The following is a 13,802-nucleotide window of genomic DNA, read 5'->3' on the forward strand; positions in this document are numbered from 1 at the left end:
CTTTTTTGGAAGTCCGGGTGTCTGACTGTTGGGATCGAGATTTAGCAGAACCTGGTGAAGGGTGAGCCATAGATTGAGCAGGCGAAAGTGGTGAGGTTGAACGGGCGACCTTTGCGCTGGCCGATCTGACGACCGTGTCACTAAAGTTGAGATCACAAGTCTGCAGCCGGCCGCTGTGGCCGTGCGGTTAAAGGCGCTTCAGTCTGGAACTGCGTGACCGCCACGTCCGCAGGTTCGAATCCTGCCTCAGGCATGGATGTGAGTGATGTCCTTAGGTTAGTTAGGTTTAAGTAGTTCTAAGTTCTAGGGGACTGATGACCACAGATGTTAAGTCCCATAGTGCTCAGAGCCATTTTTCGCAAGTCTGCATGGCCACCTCCTTTGTTGGCCGAGGAGAGGCAAGGACAGTGCTGTATTTTCCTGTCTGAGGCACAGTGGGCTTTCGACTTGCGAATAATTTTCGAGCAGCAAAGGTCGACACCTTCACTCTGATTTCCTGAATGAGCTTTTTGTCTTTAAAAATAGGGCAAACTCGAGAGGAAGCAGCGTGGTCACCCATACAGTTTATGCAACGGGGGGATGGAGGTGGACAAGCACCCTCATGGGCATCCTTGCCACATGTAACACATTTGGCCGGGTTGGAACAGGACTGGCTGGTATGATTGAACCGCTGGCACCGATAGCAACGCGTAGGGTTTGGGACGTAGGAGCAAACGGAAATTATCTCATAGCCCGCTTTTAGTTTCGATGGGAGTTCAACTCTGCCAAATGTCAAGAAGACAGTATGGGTTGGAATGATGTTCGTGTCAACCCTTTTCATAACTTTGCGAACAGCCGTTACGCCCTGGTCAGACAGGTAGTGCTGAATTTCCTCGTCAGACAATACGTCGAGGGAGTGTGTATAAACGACTCCACATGAGGAATTTAAAGTGCGGTGTGCTTCAACCCGGACAGGGAAGGTGTGGAGCAGTGAAGTACGCAGCAATTTTTGTGCCTGGAGGGCACTGACTGTTTCTAACAACAAGGTGCCATTCCGTAATCTGGAACAAGACTTTACAGGACCTGCAATTGCGTCGACACCTTTCTGAATAATGAAAGCGTTGACCGTGGAGAACTCGTGACCTTCGTCAGACCGAGAAACGAGGAACTGTGGCAACGATGGAAGAACTGTCTGTGGCTGAGACTCAGTGAACTTACGTTTGTGAGCAGACATAGTGGAAGATGAGGAAACTATTGCGGAAGAATCCCCCATGATATCGGCGTCTCCGATGGCGCACTCCTCCCTTGTGGGGGCCCTCTCTGAGGGCACTCCCGCCTTAGGTGATTGTTCACACCTCAGGTCACACCTCCCGAGAAACGGACGGAGGGACCAATCGGCACTTTCGGAAGGTATCAGCTCAGGTAATCACCCCTCCCTGGGCCTGGCCGTTACCAGGGGATATGTACGTGTCCTACCTGTCTACCCGGGGTGGGGAATTACGCGTTACCCCGTCACCGGCTACGCACGAAAATGCGTGGGTCGGCCTTCAGACACGAACAGGGAGCAAGAAAGAGAACGGGTAAAACAAAGAAAGTAAAAGGAAAGAAGAGGTCTCAAACGCTGCAGCGGAGAAAAGGGTAAAGAGAAGAGGTAAGGAAAAGAGAAGGACAAAGGAAGGATGAAGACATGCAAGCAGAGAAGGCGAAGAATGCGTTACATTTACGAACGTCCATCTCTGGACGTAGGCACAAACTATACTCCCAGAGGGGGAGAAAGGGAAGGAAAGAGCCAGAGGTGAGGGGAGGGGGGGGGGGGCGAAGATGGGGAATACGCTACACACGTATCCACAAAAGAGTTGTGGACCCCCCTGGGGGGGGGGGTGCTCTGTGGTGATTGTAACGTCAAAGCTCTGTATTGATCGCATTCAATAGTCTCCGAAAACGCTTTACAGGCAAACATTTTTTTGGACATTGTAGGTCGCTAAGCCGCAGCAGTAGTGAAATAGTATATTCCAGAGTATACCCTATGACGGTGTCCAACTTCTCATAATTTTTTTTTTTTTTTTTAGAAAGAATGGTTTTATGAACAAATCAGCAGGTCCGAAGTTTATGGAGCATATGTGTCACAAGTAACACAGTTAAAGATGAAATCTTATTTTACCACACAATATTTTCTTCAGCTTCCTAATAGGGTATGCTCTCTAAATGGACAATTTTTCTCTGTACTGTGACGGTGACATGGTTCAGTTGTTTATAAACGATATCGATATCGAAATTTAAAGCTACAGTCAGCATTCTTATTTAACAGCACCCAATTGCACAAAAAACTATATAGAAGCTGGAAAAATGTAGTGAATGTAATTTACAATTACTGCATAAGGATTCTGATTGGGAGTCTGAGAAGTAGTACGATAGGAGTTCCCACTAGTTCCCACTAGTGACGTAACGTGTGTTTATTCAAAAACTGGTACGGTGGAAGTTAGGGAGCTTCCTTATTCAAGTGAGTGAGGAGCTGTTCTCGCGAAACCTGCCATTTTGATCGTTCGCTTCTCACGAGGAGACAGGATATGAAGAATGACACACGCAATTACCTTCCTCTGTATTCTACAGGAGCATGAAGAGTCAATTCGGGACAATACACGCGGAGGTGACAAAAGCCATGGCATAGCGACATGCACATACACGGATAGAGGTAATATGGTGTACGTAAGGGGTAAAAGGACAATTCTTTGTATGAGCTGCAGTTTGTACTCAGGTGATTCACGTGAAAAGGTGTCTGACGTGGTTATGGCTGCACGACGGGAATAAGCAGACTTTGAACGCGGAATAGTGGTTGGAGCTAGACGCATGGGACACTTCACTTTGGAAATCGTTAGTGAATTCAATATTGTACGATTCACAATGTCAATAGTACGCTACGAATACTACATTTCAAGCATTATCTCTCACCACGGACAACGCAGTGGTCGAAAGCTTTCAATTAAAGACCGAGAGCAGCGGCGTTTTCCAGTTGTCACTACTAACAAACACGCGAAACTGCGTGAAATAACCGCATAAATCAATGTGGGACGTACGACGAACGTATCCGTTAGGAAATTTATAATTTTTTTATAAATTTATATATAGTCAAGAGGCAAAATAATTTATTTCCAACCACTGACTGCCAATTGTTTTGCTTCAGTTTTCCTGGGAATCTTGCAACTTGTTTTTCCCAGTTTGAGTTTATGCCAAGTTCAGAGTACTTGTGGTTCCATTTGATGGTGGTATCAATCAAAAATTATCTGTGGCATCTTTCAGTGTGCCACAGCCCCTTACGCAGTCCGTATTTGTAACATTTCTCAGATTTATTTTTAATTCGAATACAGCCAAATCGTTTCCGGACCTGAGCGCAAACATTCAAAAGATGTGAAATGGCCATTAATTTTTTTAAATTAACGTTTTAGGGTGGAGTTACCCTTTAAAATGGAAAGTAGCTGTTTTTAAAGGGATGAAAAGTAACATTATGGCTGGGTTAGGAACTTCAAAGCGGTCAGACACATGAACATGAACGTTTCAGTGCGACGGTGTCTTGATACGCTTAGTGTTCTATTAATGTGCTTCAAAACCTTTACCACAAAGAAAAGATTCAGTCACCAACATTACAATAGATTACATGCAAAAGAATATGTATACATGTACATTTTGAAGAATAGTGTAAAGCCGATGTAAAAGTGTTCATCATATGAGAGCAGAGGAATAATGTCTATAATTTTTGCAACATTTTCACTATCAAAATACATTTTTGTTTTCAGGAGGAATACTAGAGCTTGTCTTGGAATTAGAATACTTGGAAAGTGGGGCCAGACATTCATTATTTAGTGAAAAAGAAAATAATGTTCATTGACATTCTTTGTTTTTATGTTTAATGTTTCAATAAAAGGGTCTTTGCAGCATCAAAATATTAAGAGAGATGATTAATTTCATTCTCGTATTTGTGCTTTCGGACATGTCCGAAAGAACAGATGCCATCGTCCACCATGAAGCTCGTTAGAATGAGATTACAAATTACAATGAAATCAATACCCCTACTTGCATACAGTCGTTGATATAAGTCAACGGGGACAGTTGAAAATGTGTGTCCCGACAGAGGTATTCATTTCTTTATAATTTCATTCTAAAGAGCTGCATGGCCACCGATTCTGACATGCCCGAAAGAACAGGTATCTTCGTATATACAGGGTGTTTCAAAAATGACCGGTATATTTGAAACGGCAATAAAAACTAAACGAGCAGCGATAGAAATACACCGTTTGTTGCAATATGCTTGGGACAACAGCACATTTTCAGGCGGACAAACTTTCGAAATTACAGTAGTTACAATTTTCAACAGATGGCGCTGCAAGTGATAAAGATATAGAAGACAACGCAGTCTGTGGGTGCGCCATTCTGTACGTCGTCTTTCTGCTGTAAGCGTGTGCTGTTCACAACGTGCAAGTGTGCTGTGGACAACATGGTTTATTCCTTAGAACAGAGGATTTTTCTGGTGTTGGAACTCCACTGCCTAGAACACAGTGTTGTTGCAACAAGACAAAGTTTGCAACGGAGGTTTAATGTAACCAAAGGACCGAAAAGCGATACAATAAAGGATCTGTTTGAAAAATTTCAACGGACTGGGAACGTGACGGATGAACGTGCTGGAAAGGTAGGGCGACCGTGTATGGCAACCACAGAGGGCAACGCGCAGCTAGTGCAGCAGGTGATCCAACAGCGGCCTCGGGTTTCCGTTCGCTGTGTTGCAGCTGCGGTCCAAATGACGCCAACGTCCACGTATCATCTCATGCGCCAGAGTTTACACCTCTATCCACACAAAATTCAAACGCGGCAACCCCTCAGCGCCGCTACCATTGCTGCACGAGAGACATTCGCTAACGATATAGTGCACAGGATTGATGACGGCGATATGCATGTGGGCAGCATTTGGTTTACTGACGAAGCTTATTTTTACCTGGACGGCTTCGTCAATAAACAGAACTGGCGCATATGGGGAACCGAAAAGCCCCATGTTGCAGTCCCATCGTCCCTGCATCCTCAAAAAGTACTGGTCTGGGCCGCCATTTCTTCCAAAGGAATCATTGGCCCATTTTTCAGATCCGAAACGATTACTGCATCTCGCTATCTGGACATTCTTCGTGAATTTGTGGCGGTACAAACTGCCTTAGACGACACTGCGAACACCTCGTGGCTTATGCAAGATGGTGCCCGGCCACATCGCACGGCCGACGTCTTTACTTTCCTGAATGAATATTTCGATGATCGTGTGATTGCTTTGGGCTATCCGAAACATACAGGAGGCGGCGTGGATTGGCCTCCCTATTCGCCAGACATGAACCCCTTTGACTTCTTTCTGTGGGGACACGTGAAAGACCAGGTGTACCGCCAGAATCCAGAAACAATTGAACAGCTGAAGCAGTACATCTCATCTGCATGTGAAGCCATTCCGCCAGACACGTTGTCAAAGGTTTCGGGTAATTTCATTCAGAGACTACGCCATATTATTGCTACGCATGGTGGATATGTGGAAAATATCGTACTATAGTGTTTCCCAGACCGCAGCGCCATCTGTTGTTGACAATTTTAACTACTGTAATTTCGAAAGTTTGTCTGCCTGAAAATGTACTGTTGTCCCAAGCATATTGCAACAAACGGTGTATTTCTATCGCTGCTCGTTTAGTTTGTATTGCCGTTTCAAATATACCAGTCATTTTTGAAACACCCTGTATTTCTAGTTAAGGCTCTCCGACCATTTGACCATCTGTGCGGATGCACAAACAGTGCCCTAACTCTTACGGGAATCGGCAAAAATGATTATATAATGGGCAGGGGCACTATGGATATGGTGCGGGACAATAAAGTTGGAAATGTGGGTCTCACGGGAGGCGTGCTAAAGACAAGTCCCTGTAGTCGCACTATCCTCTATGTCTTCTATGTCCTCGGTCGATCTGATGGATAGAGCGTCTGCCATGTAAGCAGGAGATTCCGTGTTCGAGTCCCGGTCGGGGCACATATTTTCGACTGTCCCCATTGACATATCAACGCCTGTATGCAGCTAGGGGTATTCATTTCATTGTAATTAGTTCTCATTATATAGAATTTCATAGTCAATTGTCACTAATAGAACAGTCTTGAGAATAAATTTGCCACAAAACGCATTAATGAGCCACACTGAAGCGATACGTGCTTGCTCAAAGCTGTGGGATGGGCACGAGCCATCTCTGACGAGCAGCTGTGCCGAACTGATAGACTTCTTAGTATCCCTGTGCCTGGGAAACCCGGTTATTCCTGCAAGAGCCCCAGGGCGCGTGCAAATGCCACTCCATGCAAGTTTCCCAACCCCATGAACAAGGCACTGTTGAAGCTGGTGGTGATTAATGATTTGGACTATTTACATTGAATGGACTGAGTCCCCTGGTCCACCTGAACCGACATTGACTGGAAATAGTAATTTTAGGCTAGTTAGAGACCATTTGCAGCCACAATCGGACTTCATGTTCCCAAACAACGATGCCATGTACCAGACCACAGTTGTGTCTGATTGGTTTGAAGAATATTCTGGATGATTCGAGTGAATGTTTTGGCCCCCCAAATCGCCCAACATGAATCGCATCGAACGCTTATGGACGTAATCTAGATATTTGTTCGGGCACAATTTTGCTCAGGCAACACTTTCGCAATTAGATACGGCTACAGAGCCAGCATGGCTCAATATTTCTGCAGGGGAATTCCAACGACTTGGTGAGTCCATGCCACGTCGAGCTGCTGCACACCGCTGGGCAAAAGGAGGTCCGACAGCATGTTAGGTAATATCCCGTGACTTTTATCCTCACTGTAATACTACTGCTAAGAAATAAAAAACTGCAGCTATCTACTGTCTCGCAAACGAAATTAAAATTGTGGATGTGTCGAACCACTGTAAGTTACAAAAAGTATGCATCGATTTATTGTTGCGTGCTTGGACAATCAACCCAGGTTAGCCGCGTCAAACGGTAAACACACGCGTCGTGTTGTAGTTTTTCTAATTTTTTAAGACTTTTGCTCGTGCACGTACCCGTAAGAAAGATTGTTAGAAGGTTTCGAAAATAATTCTTGAGCGCAATATCTGCACAGCAGGATATGTTTCAGCCTGTGAGTGAGAAGAGCTCACCTTGCCAAAGTCATCGATGAGCTTCTTGTGGCGCGCCTTGGTGTCTGCGTCGGCCGGCCAGAGTGGTGGCTCGGGGAACTTTCCGTCCAGGAAGTCGGCGATGTCCAGCGATTCGATGACGATCTGGCCGCCGCCGGCGTCGAGCGCGGGCACCTTGCCCTGCGGCTGCACCGAGGTGAGCCAGTCGGGCTTGTCAAGCAGGTTGATGTTGACGATGTCGAAGGGCACGCCCTTGGCCGCCAGCGCCAGCCTGGCGCGGTGGGAGTACGGGCAGAACGCCATCGAGTACAGCCGCAGCTTCTCGCCTTCCGGGGGAGCCGGCTGCGCGTCACCTGTCGACGAGTCTCACGTCACATACAGGTCTACCACTAAAGCCTTTTACCACATCGAGTAGCATTTCTGTTAATAATCTTTTTTACATGTCACAGTTCAAGATACAACTGCTCCACGTTTCTTTTTACAGACTTTCGTAAAAACCCGAACAATAGCGTAAATCCGTTTCTCACTCTCCACCATGAACTGCCATTGTGCTACTCGACCCTTAAAACCGTAGCTCATACTTTTACTCCTGGTGGGAAATACCACGTGACAATTAATGCACCATAATTTCTGACATACAAGTTATTATTACAGGACCATTATCATGAATAACAATTTTATATAACGAAAATGAATTCGTAAGGGTTTCACGTCTGTGCGGAAAGAAATATCCCAACAAATATGAAAAGAATTTACACTCTAAACAAATAACGGTTGATGAATCAGAGGATAACGTCTAGTGAGAGTAGATAATTACGTATTACCTGCTCCTGGTAAGGTACAACTGACCAGATCTAATTCAACTTGTGACAAGGCCGTGTAGCACGGCTGCTACCATTATACCATTACCTGACCACTACTTGAACGCTGATTCAGATCTCTAAGTAACAAGGATCCAATCGTTAAAAAACTGATGCCCTTCGGTCATGTCCTGTCGTTAGAATACCAATAACAAACTTCACAAAAAGTTGTGACATTATAAATACTAAAAATTATACATTATATATTTATAAAGTCCGCTGCTTCAGTTTAATTTCTCCACTACAATGAGGCTATTTCGGCTATAATTGCCATTATCAAGGTCTAATTGTTTTTGACTCATTCCAGACAGGTTCAAAAAAAATCAAATGTGTGTGAAATCTTATGGGACTTAACTGCTATGGTCATCAGTCCCTAAGCTTACACACTACTTAACCTAAATTATCTTAAGGACAAACACACACACACACCCATGCCCGAGGGAGGACTCTAACCTCCCCCGCGACTAGCCGCACAGTCACACAGGTGGGTACTGTGGATTACTGTACCGGGTACTATCTTTTTAGTATCTCGCTTATTAAATTGGTTTCTGTGACTGACTGTATTTTAGGGAATTTGTGTCACTTTGTTGGTCCTTTTCACATCACTGGATGCTGTCTAATGTGCTGTCAGACATACGTTGCAATACAAGTATAAACTAAAATATGTTGGACAGCATCGACTGATGTGAGAAAGGACCAACAAGATCTCACAAGATCGCTAAAAAACTGACAAACAGTCAGACAGCAATTTAATAAGTGACAGTAGCCACCGAAGTGACATGAACGTAAAAAACATGGCAATTACAGCCGAAATAGGCTTACTGCGATAAAGAAATTCAATTGAAGCACCGGACATTGTAAATATGGAACAATGTCATTTCAAGTCATATCACGATGTGGGCCCAGAAGAACGTAAATTCACAGAAATTATCGGGTGAAGTGGTATGTCGACGACCTCTTTGAGCACCGATGTTAAAGTTTCCACGCGATAATGTACTTTGTATTAAGGTAGTTTCTGGTATTCTGACGAACAGACTTGCCCGAAACGCATCAATTAAGTTTTATAACATGTGGGCCTTTGCTGTTTAGCGTCCTGAACCGAGCTCAGTTAACTTCTGTTCTTAATTGGTGCACATCTAACTGAGTGCGGTCAGTTCCAGCTTCCACAGTCTGAATTTAAGAGACACTGCCTACTCTGCAATTTGAAAGCAATGTTTTCCAGCAGATTTATTTTCATTTCCTTAACTTTTCTAATGGTGCTATTCTCACTAAATCAGTTGCGCAGATTCATTGATTACGTGTTTATTACACATACCTGTAAAGTGAGTAACTTAATATATTTTTTTAGTCTTCAACCGGATCATACAATCGCCGGAACTGATTCGTACCGCGGATGACCAACAGCGCGTGCCTCGTAACTATTCGTAGGTAATTATCTAAGACGACCTTATTATTACAATGGGGTTCTCACCTCTGATTTCAGAAAGGAGCCTCGATTTCAGAAAGGAGCCTCGATTTCAGAAAGGAGCCTCGATTTCAGAAAGGAGCCTCGATTTCAGAAAGGAGCCTCGATTTCAGAAAGGAGCCTCGATTTCATTAGCATGCTGCCATTGCATTTGCAACACGTAGTTTTCACTTTTCTCGTTACATTTGAGGCTTTTCGAAACAAATTCTACTCTTTTCACTTCGTGTGTACATCAAATCTGTGGTATCGGTTAATAGAGAATCCTATATCCGGGCACGCAGCTATTACTATTTGATCATTTCCCTTGAAATATCTAACAGCTTTCGCCGTTAAAACACTACTCTTTCAATGAAGTTGCTGCCTGCCATTGCTAATATGATAGTTTTCGAAGGCGGCCGTTGTGGCCCAGCGGTTCTAGGCACTTCAGTCCGGAAACTCGCGGCAGCTACGGCCGCAGTTTCGAATCCTACCTCGGGTGTGGATGTGTATGATGTCCGTAGGTTAGTTAGGTTTAAGTAGTTCTAAGTCTAGGGGACTGATGACCTCAAAGTCCGATAGTGCTTAGAGCCATTTGAACCATTTTGAACAGTTTTCGATTAAAACTGATAAATGTGCTGATCTAGACGCTGTTTCTCACTTAAATGTCCCTTTAATATTGTGCTGATAAAGCGTCATACTGCCGCCGCCGCCTACTGTCACTACATATCTCTCACTACCTGAAGACACTACAGCAGCAGACTTGTGTAAGATGGACACTGAAGGCTACCTACTATCAGTTACGTTAATACTAATGTATCACGGAAATAGAATGGGGGGGGGGGGGGGGATGGCAGGAGCAGTTCTTAATGTACAGTGTATCTTCTGTCACAGATGTGCCGAGTAATTCTTTAATTCCCTTACTTCGTTGAAAATACGCATTAATATGGCGTTTGTAGATCATTCCCAATTAGCTAATTTGCCTTCATGTAGTCTATTCTTAATTTTATAAATTAGATCATTGATTTTTTACCTTTTGCTTACCAGAAATAATTAAAAATGGCTGACATAGGTCACCAACGTTACTGCCACCCAAAGAGGGACAGCGAAGAAAAGCAAACCATTTTGGTACTTACGATCACTTTGAGGTATAATCACAGGTCTCAAATGGCAATTTTCGAGAACATTTTTCTTTGAGACTTTCATTACTTGAAAATGAACATGAACGGCCACAACCTCAAGTAACTTTTTTATGAGGTTATCGGTTTCGGTCTGATTTAGATTATCTTCAGCTCTCACATGTTGGTAGAAGATGACTACGACTCCACGAACGCTAACTGCTCAATTAGTGTTCGTGGAGTCGTAGCGCCTGCTCCGTTCACCGCCACGTCCACCAACATGGTGTGAGGTCTGAGGAGGATCTAAATCAGACCGAAACCCGTAACCTCATAAAAAAAAGAAGTTTCTTGCAGTTGTGACTTCATGTTCAACTGGCAATGTCAAAACATAGCTATTAATATTTCGCTTCCAGCAAGATTCATTGTTTTTCGCCGGTCTCTGCTATTCAAGTCACATACGGTAATAAGATTGCGAAGATACTACTTCACCTACGCAATACTAGCTTTATAGAGCACACAGCAAATTTTACGAAATTATGTTTTTCGAAACCAAACGCGTCCACGCTTAAGACGCACAGTTAAATATACCTTCATTCTGCTATGGGACGAAGTAGAGTTGGTCCAATCGATACCTACAGAGTATTTTTAAAAATAACACTGCATATCCGCCGCGAGATCAGACATCTGTCTCTTTCACGGAACGCCGGAAATGAAGTGCCACGCCCGGGACAAACGTCAAGTCGATACGGCTGCTGGTGTACCACTGCGAGCGAAACTATAGCACGCCACAAGGAAGGTGTTCCCGGCAGGAGAATTTACACTGACGGAAATAGAAACCATTACAACACGAATACCTTGACCGACAACTAACAGACGCTCTCTTAGGTCTAGGGCCATGGGATTTTATTAAATTTTCTTTGTTGTGTGAGCTTATTTTCAGTACAGAATGAAGTCATTTCTACGTAAGAGTGGTGTGAGTACGTGATGACTATTGGTTTTATCTAAACCTGCTGGAACTTTTCAGCTACAGATCGGAACATAGCATTTTCAGAAGATGTGCACCAGTTCCGAGGGATAGAAGATACTGTAAAACGTCGGGTCTATTTTATGGTCACGATTTCCTTTCAACCAATCACTAGGCGATCTGGTAGAGTGGCTTAAACATTTCGGTAGTAGACTCGCGACTATAAGTGTTACGAAAATAGACATTTCTTCGCATGCTGTTGGTTACCAGGAATCTCGTTTCAGTATCTGGAAAACTCTATCAAACATCGGGATATCTACGTTAAATTGGTCGTCTTACACGTAAGACTGATTCACCGCTAAAAAACATCTGTATGTCTATAGCACTAGCACCAATGTGACAACAGATATGCCGTTCGCTTAACGTCTAGTTTCTAGGCATTGCTACGTTTTCTCCTGTGGCTAATCTTTGTCTAGATTAGATGCACAGCCACCATAACCAATTCGCAGTGCACGTCAGAGGATACTTTCTGTACCATGTAGCAGGGTTTCTATGGGTTCCGGATGGGTTCCAGATGCGGACGAACGTCAGCTGAAGCAGTAGTGTTTGCGCTGTAATTAGCACAACCTTGTCTTCGCGGGCCCTACGAGAGCGATACGTGGCTGCCCCTTTTCATGACTGCCTTTATCTACTCATCGACCTTGAAAAAAATTTAAGTTACGAAAGTTGTTTAATATTTTCAATGAAATTACAACTAACAAAACTTTAGAAACTTGTCGCCGCAAGGAAAGACAAAAGAAAATGATACACAAAAATCTAAAACATCAAATCTTAGAATTTTTCAGACCTTGGAATAGGTCCAGTTATTTGCATGAGGAACATAAGAGCATTGTACAAACAGATCACACGGACCGTCGAGTGTAGTGCAATGGTATTAGTCGTGACGAGGACTCATAGCAAAAATATACCAAGAACAGTGGTTATGGGTCCTTCCTGAACCACCAGACGGGAACAGCGTAGGATTTTAGACGGAATCTCCCAATAGACGGATGACGACAGCTGAAATACGCGCAGATGTTACAAGCGGAGTGTCACCACGTATCTTTGGGAACATATTACTAGATACCGGGCTGAACTATCCAGTTTCCATGCCTCTAATCGCTGACACGATACGACACACAATAGAACTGCATGGTGTTGGGCGACTTAACTGTGATATCTGGAATTTTACCTATTGGGTATGACAACTAGAGTGACTGTTCAAGGAAGGGTAAATGCGCCACGATATGTGGCAAGAATGGTAAGCTGTCACACTCTTGTCAAGCATACCCAATAGCATAATCCACTACAAAAATGCAAAACCCTATATTGCATTTTACACCACATACGCCTTGAGGATCCTAGACTGACCTCCTCAGTCCCCTGATTTGGTTGATTCGTTGATGGGGGAAGGGGGGGGGTGGGGAAGAGAGAGAGGAGAAGATCAAACAACGAGGTCATCAGTTACAGTCAAGAGCGCCAACTATTCAACAGAGGGCGACACCCAAAATAGAAAATTGGGAGTGACAGAAAGGAGGCATGTGATTAAAACACAGTAAAAGAGGGAAGAAAAAGTAGCATGGTCAAGAAGATACGGTAGGGAATTCCCAGACTTAGCATACGGCGGGAAATGCACCAACTTCAACCAGCATGCCCTTGGTCTGTAGGTATATCAGAAACTTGTAGCTGAAAATAAAAACCACTTCACAGAAGAAGTGGAGAACCAGTTCAACCATCCAAGAATCGTCCAGGAATATTAGAGGCAATGGGACTGGAAATCTCTACTTAGCACGAAGGGCCAAAAGGAGGGGGCGTTCCACCAAGATATCACAACGATGTGGGGGTGGCTCGTTACATAAAAGGAAACTGTGGGTTAATCTAGTATGAAAGATGCTGATACGACATAGTAGTGTGGACTCCCTCCACGAGAAGTAGAAGGAAGAGCACCATGCCGCATTACTCTTCTTGATTGTGCAGAGTTTATTAGATGGGGCAGTAACCCACCAGATGTCATTCCATTTCCGAGCGAGCACAGATCTCACACGCACTTGCAAATCTGCACCTGCGGTCGGCAAAGTTAAGAAGGAGTGAAGAAATGCTGCTGTAGCCAAATGGCTGGCCAGTTCATTTCTGGGATACTTACATGACTTGGGACCCACGTAAAGACAATGAAGCAGGGAATATAACGAAGGTTAGTGAGAAGATCGTGAATAGCAGAAACCGAAGAGTGGCAAGAATAGCA

General features: G+C 44.1%; 1 protein-coding gene across 1 annotated transcript in view; it reads right to left on the bottom strand.

The window, feature by feature from the left end:
- LOC124794929 (pyrimidodiazepine synthase-like) overlaps positions 1-13,802 on the bottom strand; it is an 84,479-nt gene that overhangs the window by 33,663 nt on the left and 37,014 nt on the right. The window contains exon 2 of the mRNA XM_047258642.1: positions 7,160-7,491. Within this exon, the coding sequence (XP_047114598.1) occupies positions 7,160-7,491 (332 nt within the window). The remainder of the gene's footprint in view (positions 1-7,159; positions 7,492-13,802) is intronic.

This window comes from Schistocerca piceifrons, chromosome 1, assembly GCF_021461385.2.
Source record: "Schistocerca piceifrons isolate TAMUIC-IGC-003096 chromosome 1, iqSchPice1.1, whole genome shotgun sequence".
Lineage (NCBI taxonomy): Eukaryota > Metazoa > Arthropoda > Insecta > Orthoptera > Acrididae > Schistocerca > Schistocerca piceifrons.